Source organism: Manacus vitellinus, unplaced genomic scaffold (assembly GCF_001715985.3).
Source record: "Manacus vitellinus isolate BGI_N305 unplaced genomic scaffold, ASM171598v3 scaffold_13_pilon, whole genome shotgun sequence".
Lineage (NCBI taxonomy): Eukaryota > Metazoa > Chordata > Aves > Passeriformes > Pipridae > Manacus > Manacus vitellinus.
The window spans coordinates 17,481,770-17,495,637 of record NW_021938999.1 but is presented as its reverse complement, the minus strand read 5'-3'; the positions used below and the strand labels follow the sequence as shown (position 1 = coordinate 17,495,637).

Here is a 13,868-nt window from a genome sequence, read left to right as displayed (position 1 = left end):
AAGGTTCTCCTGCCTCTTTTTGCTGCCAACACACTTACAGAAACTCTTCTCATTGCCCTGTGGCTCCTAAGTAAGCAATCTGTACCTGAGGATGAGTCACAGCCTCTAAAATAAGCTTCGCTTTGCAACATAGACTATTTTTTGGTAACTTGGGTATTTTCCCTACAATATCAGATTTTGAAATAAATAGAATCCAGTTCAGAACCTCTGGTCTAATACTAGCTCCTTATATGTTGTGATCACAGAGTTTGAAGGTACTTGTGTTCTTCGGAAGCTAGAAAGCAGTGATCACTAAGAAAAACCACCCAGCACAGGATGCTCACACTGACCAAGAAATGTGCTCCCTGAGAAGAACGACCACCAGTGCTTATGAGCATCAAACTCATCTCAGCCCCAGCATTACCTTCCTCCATCTCTCCCCAATCCAGTCACCCACTACTAAACAATTTACAGAGCAGACACAGTCAGATGCTCGGAATTTTGATTGAAGGGTATCAGTTACACTGTCATTACGTTTTCAAGATTTCTTGGCATCTCTGATATACAGGGAAAAAAAGTAATTATCTTATATGAACACTGAGTTTCTAACCTTAGAGCCTGACTTCAGAAACCAGGATCATTGGCTTAAAATGAACACAAGCTGTCCCCGTAGAAGCTATTTTTAACAAGTGAATGAAAGGGAATAAAAATAAGACTGCATATTTTAACAGACCTAACACACGTCAGAAATTCTAATCCCCTTACACTCTTCTTAGCTGAGAATATGTTCTAATTACACATGTGAAAGAAAGCAGAAAACATACCTTTTATTGCACCCACAATATTTTGGTCTAGTCCTTTCCGGTTGTCATTGAGCCCTCTTTTCCTTTTGCCATTTGGTAAAGAGTTAGCCAAAGTCTTGTCATCAAAAAATGCACAGACCAGCTTCCTAAAGAGCAGGCTTCCTGAGCGAGTGTAGTTTGATAGTATAGAGTCCAGCTGAGATTTTGGCATGAAGACATCAAAGCCTTCTGCAAGTTGCACTTCTGGCTACCAAAAGAATATAAATGTTTTAATTAAACGAGCATTCAAAGACATTGTTTTATTTCAATCATGCATCTGATGAGACTTTACAATCACGTCATCAAACTACGGATCTTTTCCCAGCTATTCAGGACCTCAGCAGCCTAATTCATTGAAATCAAACCCCATCAGTGAATAAGCACCTTAAAAGGCAAATCAAATAATCTATCTGGCCTCTGTAATAGTTAACAATTACTGACATTATTTCTAGGTGTGCAGCTAACAAAAAGACGAGAGAAATCTTTCAATACTGGGTAATAATGGCAACCCAGAGGATCATCCCAGGGCAGTGCTCCTAAGAGACGCGTTTTAGACATGTATCTAACCATTTAATGGACTTGTTTCACTGCCAAGTGCTGTGGGGCAGCCAGGCATTTCCAAGAAGCACAAATGCAGGGATACTGGTCCGTTCCACATGGTTTCCCAGGAGGGCTTCTAGTGCAGATATGGCACATACGAGTAGAGGTGGATGATGAGTCTGAAGTTGCCCTTGGAGTTCACCCTTGCTGAGCATCCATTTCTCCCTCCTTTTCATATTCCCAAAATGCATCCTTAGAAGAGGATGATGTCAGACAGACAGCTTATTTCAGCACAGAAATCCTCAACAGGAAATCTCAGGGATTTACAGGACTGCTTACAAATGAGACAGAGGGGAAGAAATACTGTATTTCACAAGAATCTTCTCTCAAGTACATTCTGGGTCAAAGCAGATAAGGCCTTTGAGAAGTCCCCTTACCAAGAGCCTTTTTGCTGCCCCTGTCTGTACATATCAGAAATTACATGAACAGTATTTGCAGAATTTTCTTCGTAATGCTTATGTAAGACTTCTGCATGGAATAATTCTATTTCTTCCTTATATTTTTTCATGAATAAACTAAAATTTTTAAAATATTATTTGGAAGCTGGCAAGGAGGGGAAAAAATCTGTGGTCATGATGAAAATAAGGCAATATTTCAGCCTTGCTCCTAAGAACTTGCTTTTTTTCTCCTACATGAAAATATATCCACCAATGATGGTGCATTTTCAAAGACGTTTACAGAGCAAGAGCAAGTGCCATCTCCCATCAAATCACCTGCAAACATCTTGAGTCTAGACAGAAGAAAGGGCTGCCAACCTCAGAACAATTTGGCTGTGTAACTCTTTTCCCATGGATTTTTAAAAATCAGTATCAAGAGAGTTATAGCAAGTAGGATACTTTCAAAGAATGTATCATGAGATATGGATATGTGTTGAGATATGGATATGTGTTGAGCCATGAAGGTTACAATGCTTTGGGAAGTCAGGATGAAGAATCTTAAAACATGCAGATAGCAGCAACAACAAAAAAAATCTTAAAAGCATGTAGTTTCTCAGCTTGTTCTGGATGAAAAGTTGTTTTTTACCTCGAGAACTTTCAAAATGCTGGATCCAGCAAAACAGTCAGAATTACTCTATTTGACATCTGACAATACTCTGATGTAGGTGGGTTTTTAATATGTTACTTCTAAACTTTCTGGTGACAGAAAAGATTTTCAAGAGTAAATAAATGTGGGCCAAGTTTACAGATTGGGAAAAATTCTATTTCATGTTCATCAAAACCCAGAATGTAGTTGTCATGGTGATGAAGGTATCCTGGTCTGTTACTTGGGTCTTCTGGGAGACATCTAAGATGACCTGGATGACAGACACCCAGGATAGACAAACCATCTTCACTAATCATAGAATTGTTTAGGTTGGAAAAGACCCATAAGATTATCAAGTCCAATGTTTAACCAAGCACTGCCAAGCCCACCACTAAACCATGTCCCCAAGTGCCACATCTACACCTTTAGTAAATACCTCCAGGGACAGTGACTCCTCCACTTCCCATGGTAGCCTGTGCCAGTGCTTGACAACCCTTTCAGGGAAGAAATTTTTCCTAATATCCAATCTAAACCTTCCCTAGTGCAATTTGAGGCCATCTTCTCTTGTCCTGTTGCTTGCTAATTGGGAAAAGAGATGGACCCCCAAATGGCTACAACTTCCTGTCAGGGAAATGTAGAGAGCAAGAAGGTCACCCCTGAACCTCCTCCAGGCTGAGCACCCCCAGCTCCCTCAGCTGTTCCTCATCACACTTGTGCTCCAGACCATTCCCCAGCTCCACTGCCCTTCTCTGGACATGCTCCAGCCCCTCAATGTGTGTCTTGTAGTGAGGGGCCAAAACTGGCCCCAGGACTGGTGTGGCCTCACCAGTGCTGAGCACAGGGGGACAATCACTGCCTCATCCTGCTGGCCACACCACTGATGCAACCACCAAAGGCCAGTTACTCTTGTGGTACCTTTTCTGACACCTCCTGCTTAAATCCCAAAAAGCCAGGATGATTGTGAGGCCCCACTTTTATGGCCTGTATTCATACTGAAAAATCAAGATCAAGCAAGCTTTTGCCCTTCTGCTCTGTGGGAGGTTTCTGTCTTCCCTAAGTTCACTTTAGAACACCTGCATTAGGCTTTGACAGGTTACCAACCACCCCGTAACACAGTCATAAAATACATCTCAAACCTTAACACTGCACCAGAATGGAGGAGTCAGCTTTATTTTAGTTTGGCTATTTTATTCTTAATATAGGAATCAATTTATCAGTGAAATAATTTGGAGGCAAAACCATGATTTATTCTTGCTTTCCCTTTAGTAGTAAACCACTCTTCAATCAAAGACAATCAGTAACTAATTGAACTTTATGATCACTTTGAATACGATTTCTCAAGGAAAAAGCACTTGTTAGTAGATAATGATCATGCTTAAGGAATTGGTGGGTAAACTATTCATGTACAATAAAACAAATAAGACCTGAATGCCAAAGGCTTCTGCTGTGCTAAAATTAACAGGTAGTGAATTAGATTTAATCCTAGACTTTTTAATAGGTTGTAATACATAGATTAAAAATTATTAGGTTATAAATGAAATACTATAACTGTAGAACAAACACAAGAACGTTTAACTAAGAGTAACAGATCATTACATTTAAAAAGCAGGTTCTCTGATCCATGGGCCAGATTAAGGGTTGGTCTCACAAAGACTTTTTCCATCTCTGTAAGCAGCAGTATTTCATCACAGCAGGTCTGAACTAATTGCACTCGTTTTGGCAGCCCCAATTTTATACCCGTTAAACTTGGATGTTTCTTAAAGTTCAATAAGCGCTGGCAAAACAGGAGTGGCAGCAGTGGTGGTGCATGACACAGCACACACTACAGACAACCCATGGAATATCCTCAAGGGAACATGGTGCTGTGTAAAGTGTCTTTCAGTTTTTTCAGGCATTCAGACATGCTGGTCATGAGCACACCAGAGATACTTATGAATAAATAGAAAAAGATAACGCTGTCATTCATTCTGACAGAAGTGACTTTCTTTAGCTTTCTCAAAATGTTTAGGGTCACATTTTATTTTCACATTAAATATATCTGTTTTCAGAACTCAAACATTTTCTTTCCAAAGACAAAGCAAAATCAATTTGTTTCTCTCAGGGTTCTGGCTCTGTAAATTTAGTCAAGCAACTACTGTGGCAAGCAGGGGCCCAAGCATGGGTGGGCAGATGAGGGCCTGATTTATGAGCCACATGCTTTCTCTTCTTTTTTTCCTTAGGTCAAATTGGCAACTACAAAGAATCGTGTCCAGCGATGGAACACATTCATAAAGCCAAATTAAATTCCATCGCAAGTACAAAACTGTTTTCAAAACCGTGTTTCAAGCTGACAAGAGTGCCACAAGCAAAGAAAAATTATAAGCACAAATTGCATACTGGAGATAAATTACCAGTCCCTCCCCAAACCTTTCCCTCAAACATTATTAAGCCCAGTACTACAAAAGGAAAACCTGTGAAAAAACATCAAACTAGTTACTCTGTATCACTACACTGCCTCTGTGGCATGAGACTGCAACCTAATTAGTGGTGTGGCTTGCATCTCTGTAACTGAATTATTATGACAGCTCTTTTTTATTATTAGTTCCCTCTTCCAGAAAGGTAGAACATTATCTGCTACATTGTTTTCATTTATGCTTATTAATACTGAATTTAATTATGTTTTTCTAGCTCATAGTACTTAGGAAATTGGAAAGTGCCTGCTCAAAATTAAAAATATATTAGAGAAAGTAATGACCAGTTTACTTGTCGCTGAACTGGTTCGGATGACATCAATTTAGTCATTAAACAAAGCCAATCAGCCACCAGATACATGAAATTTCTATCACTGTGTACATGAATCAAGGAAATATGCCTACTGCAATTTTACATGGGAAAAGAAGACATTTTTAGAGAGGCAAATTTTGGCCCCTTTAGTCACATCGACATCATCAACAGTTTCAAGGCCCTCATTCAGCAACCACAGTGATGGAAACTAAATGACCGGATTCAGCGAAGACCGAACATGAAGTTAACAGAGGTGAGGAGTCCCCCAAAGCCAGTGGGATCAGACAGGCATGAGAGCACATAAATACCCCTTGGCAGGATAAAGGCACACGTGTTACTATTCAACAGCAATGACTGGCTGTGAATGGTTTATACATCCAGCACTTTTCATGGTTCCTCACCTCACGGTGGCTCTTGGCAGTGGGAGAGATGAAGAGCAAGTTCCCACTACAAGCGCAAGGAACTGGAGCTTTGAACTCAAGGAAGAACTATACACTCATAAAAGTTGGAAAAAAACCCCAACCTTTGTAATCAGCACTCCCCTCATCTAACCCTAACATCTCCATTCACCCCTACCCAAGATTTGCTTGTTTATTCTAACAAAAAGTGGGAAGAGACATCAATGGGATTTGAGTACCGATTCTCCTGAATGAGTTAGTGCTTTAAAATCCTGTGATCCTGTGCATTAAAACCTGAACTTACATCTGACGAAGCCGATTCAAGGATAATTCCAAATCCTGAAACGGGGCCTTCTGGTTTTGGGGCGGGTTCAATCGCTTGCAGACTCAGTCGCTCTGAGTTTGCTGAAAGCTTCTTTTCATTCTCTGCAGTGCTGGGTTTCTTACTCATTGCAACTGGTTCAATAGTTTTGAGGGGCAGTTTTCTCTTTTTATTTCTCTTTCTTGATATTGTTGACTTTTGTGCACAAATCAGAGGAACAGGAGGTTGCTGTCTGTTTTGAGTCCCAACTGAATGAAAGAAAGCAATGCATTAATTTTATAGACAAAAGCAAACCTATAATCACAGAGATGCACCATGAAACCGCCGACACACTGAACTTATTTTCTGGGTAAGTGGTGTGGCTTCCAGGACTGCTGGTGCAGGGGAAACACTTACATTTTATCACCTTGGCATAATTTTCCAATCTGCACAATGGGAATAATGACAGTGAGCTATACTATGAGGCTTTTCAAGACATAGTGATAAATAGCATTTTAGGAAAATTAGGAATACGTGGTTCTTTCTCCTAGTGACCACTGGGTGGTTGGTGACATGAAGCACTTAAGTGATGATTGATTTGCATACCCTCTTGAATGACTGAGAATCTCACTGTCTTTGAAGATCTTTTCTTGATAAAGTAAGATAATACAAGTGCTAATGCAATTACAGTTATTTTTATGACTGTGGTCTCCAAGTTAATTAGCTCAGCAAGAACATTTCAAGTACCATTATGTCAAGAATGAGTGAAAACACTATTCAGTAGTTTAATTTCTGGGAAAAAAGGTAACCCAAAGTTGCATCGGTTTGTTTTGCTCATACACAAAAACTGACATGTGTTACCTCTGAAATATAAGAAACCATATTTTATATATATCAATATTTTGCATTTCCCAGTATTCACAATAAATTAAGGCATCAATCCTGAACCTGAACCTGTATCAATGTGAGTGAGTCCTCACTCACTCACTAGCAGAATGCTATCAAGATACAATTATATGTGTGGATAAATCACTAAAATCAAGGTCAAAACAAAAAAAGCCAGAAGTGCTTCACATGTAGATCACACTCATTCAAATTATGAGTGGGCTACAAAAAGTCCTCATCTACAAAGCCTGACGAAAGAAACAAACCTTACAATACTGTTTATTAAAAGATTTCTGGAATATTTAATTTCTGGCAAGGACTTACAAGACTGTGATGTGTAGTTCGTAATTAAGACAGTAAGGTGTTTGAACACTAAAACAAGTTACTACACTTTATCTTACATGTTTGCATTTTAGCTTTTTTCCCTTTTAGCAACAAAAAAGCCAAATGATTTTTTTTTCCTCTGCAAAACTATAATTTCAGAAAATATGAAGCACTCCCAGTGAATCAAGAGCTTCATGAATTAACAAGGTACTTACTCTGTAGATACATAATAAATAAGATATGTTCCTGCTATTGAGGAGCCAGCTCTTTTGGCATAAACCCCAGTCCTATAGCTGTCACTCACAAGCCATTTCCAATCACAACGTAACTTCAATGAAATTGGAGTGATAAAGAAGCCCATGTCCCAGCAAAGACTGTAAAACTGGGCCTTTGTGTGCTTCTTTGTAAATTGATGACTTCTAGAAAAGCATTTTTATGCATGTCAACTGATACTACAAAACCTGTCCGATCCTTCCCATCACTCACTCAAACATTACACACCGTGGAGACAAGGAGTTTAGTCAGCCCTTCACTCCACCCATGTTTCAGTTAATTACTCAACACTCCCTTTTCTTACAGAGGTCTTACCCAGCCACTCTAAGAGAAAAACCTCCATAGCTCCACTCCCCATCACTTATGCTGGATGGGCAAGTCAACTGAAAAAATCTCCAACATGCCCAACTCTTTATTAGTATTAACAGTGATTTTTAGCTTCCCAGCAGCCTATGATGACCTACCTAGCTCCTACCTGCCATGGTCTCATTATCTTGCTGGCTCTAGAGCTCTTCTGGCTCTGCACTGTTCTGTTTCAGCTCCCAACATAGCAGAAAACTAGAGAATTCCAATTTCATTTTTCTTACTGCTCAGATTAGTGAACTGGTGAGCAAATCACAAATTAAGTAGCACTGTGAAAACAAACTGAGGGTGGTTATGGCATATTGACCTACCCACTGAGCTCTCATTACAAGAGTATCTAATCACATTAGATTTTTTTTTTTAATTTAGCCTTAAAAGATTCCTGTAAGATAAAATCCCATGTTACACATAAGGATCTGAAAACTAATAATTACATTTCCAAGAAACCTGTGAAAAATCTGACTTTGAACAACGTGTCAAGAGAGCAGGAAATAGTCCCCAGTTTTCCTGAGTGTCCACACAGACTTCTGTCTTATTAGACCATTCCCTAAGAGGAAGATCATAGAATCACAGAACAGTTTGGGTTGGAAGGGACCTCCAAAGATCATCTAGTTCAACACCCCTGCAACGAGCTTGGCCATATTCAACTAGGTGCTTGTCACAGATAAACACATATGGGACATTGTACCTGTTTGAATCTGCATCAATTTTCGCATGGTCTTGAGCTCCTGAAGAATCGCTTGCAGGGTTGACTGGCAATTACATGTACAGCAGTTTGGTCCAACTGATGAATTCACCATGGGGATTTCTCCTGAAAGAGAGAGGAATGAAATGGGGAAAACATCATGTAACCCACACAAAACCACCCAAACAACAATTAGCTGCAGGTGTTTGAAACTATTATCAATATACCAGATTGTGAAACTAGATCCAAAGCAAGAAAGCAAGTAATTTTCAACACAGTCCCTTTTCAGGGGAAAGGGCCACTCGTTTTTATCCAGTTACTAACATGTGCAATCATACAGAGTTGGGATGCAATGTTACATGGGCTGGAAAAAAGCCTGAATACAATGCACTCCTCACAGCAGGGCTCTCTATTGTCAGGCTGGTTCATCTTGAATAACAAAAGCACCAAACCTCATTATAAAACATGCTCACTTTATCACACACATACAAAAAAGTCCATCTCCTGGAATAGTCTTACAAAGAACGAAGACAGCCTGTGTAATAAAATACTGTACATCAAATGAGGGTCTAGGAATTTTTAAACTGTTTGAATGTTACATGTGATTCTTTACCACGTGAACAATTGAGAATGAAAATAAAAATACCCAAAAAAACAGGACAGAAAAGAACCACCAGCAAAGAAAGCTTTCAAATCTGCCCTTCTGTTTGCTAGGGTGGGATTGTTTTCTATTATATATTTTCCAGCACTGTGACCTACAAGATGGGCTTTCCACAGTTTCCCTTTGAAAATTAATACAGTAGTTCAAGACATTGTTTTTTTCTAGTAATTCTTACTAGTGTTTAGCTTGACTTACATACTTCTAGTCCTCAGCATTGCCTTTATTACTGCCTTGCTTTCCAGAAGTTTTGCATTGTAGGTCCTGAATTAGGACAAGCTGTAACAGCTGACAGATTTCGGGCTTTATCTGGATAGTTATATCCTGCACTTTAATTTAAAATAGCTGTATCCCCAGCTTTAATGCTGCAAATAAAAATTTCAAAATTCAACAAAACACCTAGCAGTATCCGGATGAAACTGAGGCCAGATGGGATGCACCTCCCCTTCCTTTCAAAATATGCTTACAGTCATTTAAATTGATGGGTATTTTACTGCTCATCAAAGCATGCAAGAGGAGGGATGATCATTTTACAAGGACAGGTACAAATGGACCTAACAAGAATCACCTCACTTGGTGTCACACGTGGACTTCAGAGAGTGTATTTTCCTTTTTCTTCCATAGCCTGACACTTATCAGGTGCCCTTTAATCATTACCCAGATAAAGTGAACATAAGCAACTCATTTAATCTCCACTCATAAATCCTCCCATTTTTAGTTATTACTTTTGCTTTCCTCTGAAGCCAAACCAGCCAAATATCATTTCAGGTTTGGGTTGTGCTCTTTCATCAGAGCTCCCTGATGTCAGACCCGCAGAGATCCCCTGACTTCAATCCTCACTTGAAATGGCTGAAAATCTGGCCACCCCTAAATCGCTACCATTCTTACCTAATTCTTCCAGTGTGTCCCTCCATCCTCACATCTCCCTTCCCAAGCACTTGTTCTCTGCCTCCTTCCATTCAGTCCTTCAGATCTAAAGCAACATCTATCAGACCTGAGCAAACTGATGGTCGTGCACCAAAAGTGAGCTACTTGTAAAGCTGAACTGATGTATCCCTTAAAGATTGTTGACATCTTCTGGGTGTCACTCTCCTCTTTTCCTCAGATATTTAGACTGTCCACACTATAAATTTTGGTATTTTAAGATATCATCCATGGACAAATACATGTTAAAACTGCACTGAGATAAATGGACTAGTTCAAAAATCTCTGCAAATCGAGCAAATACAAATGCAATAGCACCACTGGCTTCACCTCTCTGAAGTTTCAGCTGCAAATAAAACAACCTTTTAGAACTAAGAAGTTATCTGGAAAACAGGCTGTGAGTCTCCAATTGAAACAAAAAGGTTTCTGACTCAGCAGGACTCTGCCTAGTTTGATCTCACCCTTCCTTTGTACACTGTCTATTCACTGGAAGTTCCTTGGGGCATGGATAGGATTTTACCTTTTCAATGGTCCATAAAGTGTTTAGCCTATTGTTATAGGGAGAGAGGGAAAAAAATAATGTTATCTTTAGCTTTACAGCAGATTACTCAGAATCCCTCACCTTGACTCCACCAATACCCTTTACCTACCTGTTACAGGTAGACTTTTAGGTAGATGAATTTCAAGACTACTTATAATTTAATAGCATAACTCTGTACCTTTCAGTAAGACAAGCAGGTACCCCCAAAATGGGAGTCCGGGAAATTAGGAAAGTTTTATTAATAGAACATCCTTCCTTCAGTGCTTTCTCAGTTGTTTAAAGACTAATCAGCTTCTCAAGATAAACCCAGCCCTCTCTCTTGATCAGAATTCAATATTCTAGTGGGCTTCTGGAAACAGTATTTAAGAGACCATAATGGGGAACCAGGGCTGGTGGCTTTTGTTTCCTTCTTAATAAAAACTTTACATCATGGTAAACTGCATGTGAAAACTTGGACAAATTGTATCAGTAAATACCTGTACATCTTTCCTGTTGCAATGTAACGTGTTCCTAATGAAAGCACACAGGCTCCTGATGGAAAACCAAAGGGTCTATTTTCCCACTGAGGCACAAGGGATTTACATTACAATCCCCATTAGCATTGATAGAAATTACCCATGTAAATCTACCATAGGTACTGGGAATGGGAAAAGAGACCACCAATATTTCAAATCAAAGCAGAGTTCTACTGACTCCATACATATTCATGAAGGTTTTTTATTTTCTTTCTATCCTCCCTCCTCTGATCAGTTATTGTATTGTAAGAAACATCTTGTAGAGTGTTCTCAGTCATTGTTCCAAGCACTATCTTTATCATTTTTAGAGGACAAAAGCAACCCTTTTCTTCTTGTTATAAATCAATTTTTAATTTTAAAAGGAGATCAGACTTTTTATTTTTATGAAAGAGTCTTTAAAGAGCCATCTCCCTCTCTTTTGGAAGCTAGCCAGCAGGCAAATTTGATACCTGCTTGTATGACTGAGAGAAGGAGATGACACAAATACATCAGCTGCTTTCCCTGTGTGAGCAGTAAGTAGCCCAGAACAGCGGTTCTTGAAGCTGGATCTACTGAGAGGGAATTCACCTGTTGTAACATTGCTACCAGTTTATATCTGAAGAGCATGCAAGTACTACCCATTGAAAATGATCTTGATATAGCCCAAAAGCAATTCAGCTGCTGCATCACTGCTGGATTTCCCACAGAACACAAGAAACTCAAATGTCTTAGAAAGACTCTGTGAGCCTGTTGTCTCAAACAGGGCAGACATGTTGCTCACTGTAGCCCCAAGGGGCTTCCACTAAATGCAGTGCGTCACACGTGTCTACCCAACATCCTGACTTGTGGAACTGCCACCTTAAGTCTGGCTTGGAGTAAATAATTTTGCTTTTCAGGTATGTTCCTACTCATTCCTCTGCTGCAGCAATGTCTAGGCTCCCCCCATTCCTCCTTTGCTCTATTTTTGTCAGTACCTTTCTCACTAATGCTTTCTGTTAAACATCCATTCCAGCCTCTCCTTGAACCATCCTATGAGTAGGTAACTTACTAGTGAGATGGACTTGATGTGTCTACTGCATCCAAATTTGAGTAATTCAGGGGGCCTACAGGATGTACCTTTACTTCCTATATAGTATCTATCCACAACGGACAGAAAGTTTCTGGACTCAGATCACCTGCTACAGATACCTGAACATCTTCCCAGTGATGACCTCAGCCTGACAGCCCCAGGTAACAACCTTATGTCAGGCCTGCACAGTTTTGCTCTGGTAAGTTAAACACCATGGTAAGTACCAAGGAGGAGTATCTCCCTTGAGGTATTGTTCAGCATCTCTACACCCAGCTTTCAGGGCCTTTGTCCATCTGCTGAATAACATCTAAAACGCTGAGTTAGATGCTCAGGCTTTCAGTGCTTTCAATGCACGGGACAAGGGGAATCAGGCATGTCACAATGCCCAGAAGAGCTGTATGTTGGGTGAAAAGCAGTTTTAGAGCTCTTGCTCATAGCCCAGAAATTCATCAAAAGTTTTCCTTTCCTAGAGTCTGGGCTTTGGAGCCAAAGCAGAAAAACTGCCCAGCCTGATCACAACATCTCACTGTAGGCAGACACCTCTTACCAAATTGCTACGCAGATTGTCTTTTCAAAGGTGGCCAACGGAGAGGGCCCACACCCATCTTTATGTAATAACCCAAAAGATTGCATTCCTTTCTGCAGCAGGACAGCTGCAGAGGGAGGTGCCTCCTGGGGCACTTCCCCAAGAGCTGGGAGCCTGGGTATTCCTCCTGTCCAGCCTAGGAGGTTGCTCAACCCAACTCTTTCACTGTCCCACAGGCCACTCTAACCTGTAAGGTATCATAAATCAGCTGAACCCTTCCTCCTCATATTAAAAAAAAAATCAAAGCACTGACATTTTCTTGCATAAGGGGCCAAATCCTGTCAACGTGTTTTAGCTCACAAGTTGAATCAGGCCCCGGAGGGGATAGAGGTGCTGCTCCACCTACTTTCTGGATTTGGGAACCAGGCACCTAATCTGTGCAGGCTTGGGCACTTCTGTGCATGCAGAGAACTGTCCCTGCTGGTGCTCAGGGCCTCTCAGGGCAAGGAGGCAGATGTGTGATGAATTTTGTGTCCTTTCATATTTAGAAGGTTGTTATGGTGGGACTTTGACAGCACAGTTTTTTAATGTGGCAGCAAGACTTTCATTCTCTGGGACTTAACACAACAAGAGAAAGGCATCTTAAAGGCACACTGCCATCTACCTCAGGGCAGAATTCTCTGCCAGTACTAGAAGGGCCACGCTCTAGTACACACTGTTCACAGGTAGACTTCATCACTTCTTTTCTCCGATGGTCTCACAGGAATAAAAGCCTACGGCTGTGATAGAATTTTGTCCCTGCAGTTCAGTGGCCTGTTATAAGGCTGATGCCATCCCCTCGTGAAAGGCAGTAAAATCCTGCTCCACGAGTGGTGTCACAACAGCGCTACACTACTCATGGCAAAGAGGAGTGGTAGAGGTTGACATTTAATTAGCCATGAACTTAATAACAATGGCAAAAGCTGTTTTAGTAAGCATTGTAGAGAAATTAAGCATTGAGTAATTCTGTCCTATCACCAGGAAACCATTTTAAAAGCTAAGACAGATGGTAGCAGAACGCACTGTGCCCACTTTCACACCTTTCTGAAGTGATAACTATGTGCTCATTTTGTAGACTCTGAACTATAACTGCTTTCAGTGCAGTGGTACAATATATCATCACAACAAAGGCAGATATTTAGTACAGAACAAGGAGAGGGGGGGAAAAAAGTACCATTCTC

General features: G+C 40.4%; 1 protein-coding gene across 6 annotated transcripts in view; it reads right to left on the bottom strand.

Annotated features, from left to right (window-relative positions):
• Nucleotides 1–13,868, bottom strand: part of BEND7 (BEN domain containing 7) — a 46,657-nt gene that overhangs the window by 18,785 nt on the left and 14,004 nt on the right. For all 6 annotated transcript variants that reach the window (XM_029958092.1, XM_029958095.1, XM_029958093.1 and 3 more), the window contains exons 4-6: nt 8,440–8,562; nt 5,910–6,175; nt 804–1,029 (exon numbers count right to left, since the gene is read on the bottom strand). In XM_029958092.1, the coding sequence (XP_029813952.1) occupies nt 804–1,029; nt 5,910–6,175; nt 8,440–8,562 (615 nt within the window). The remainder of the gene's footprint in view (nt 1–803; nt 1,030–5,909; nt 6,176–8,439; nt 8,563–13,868) is intronic.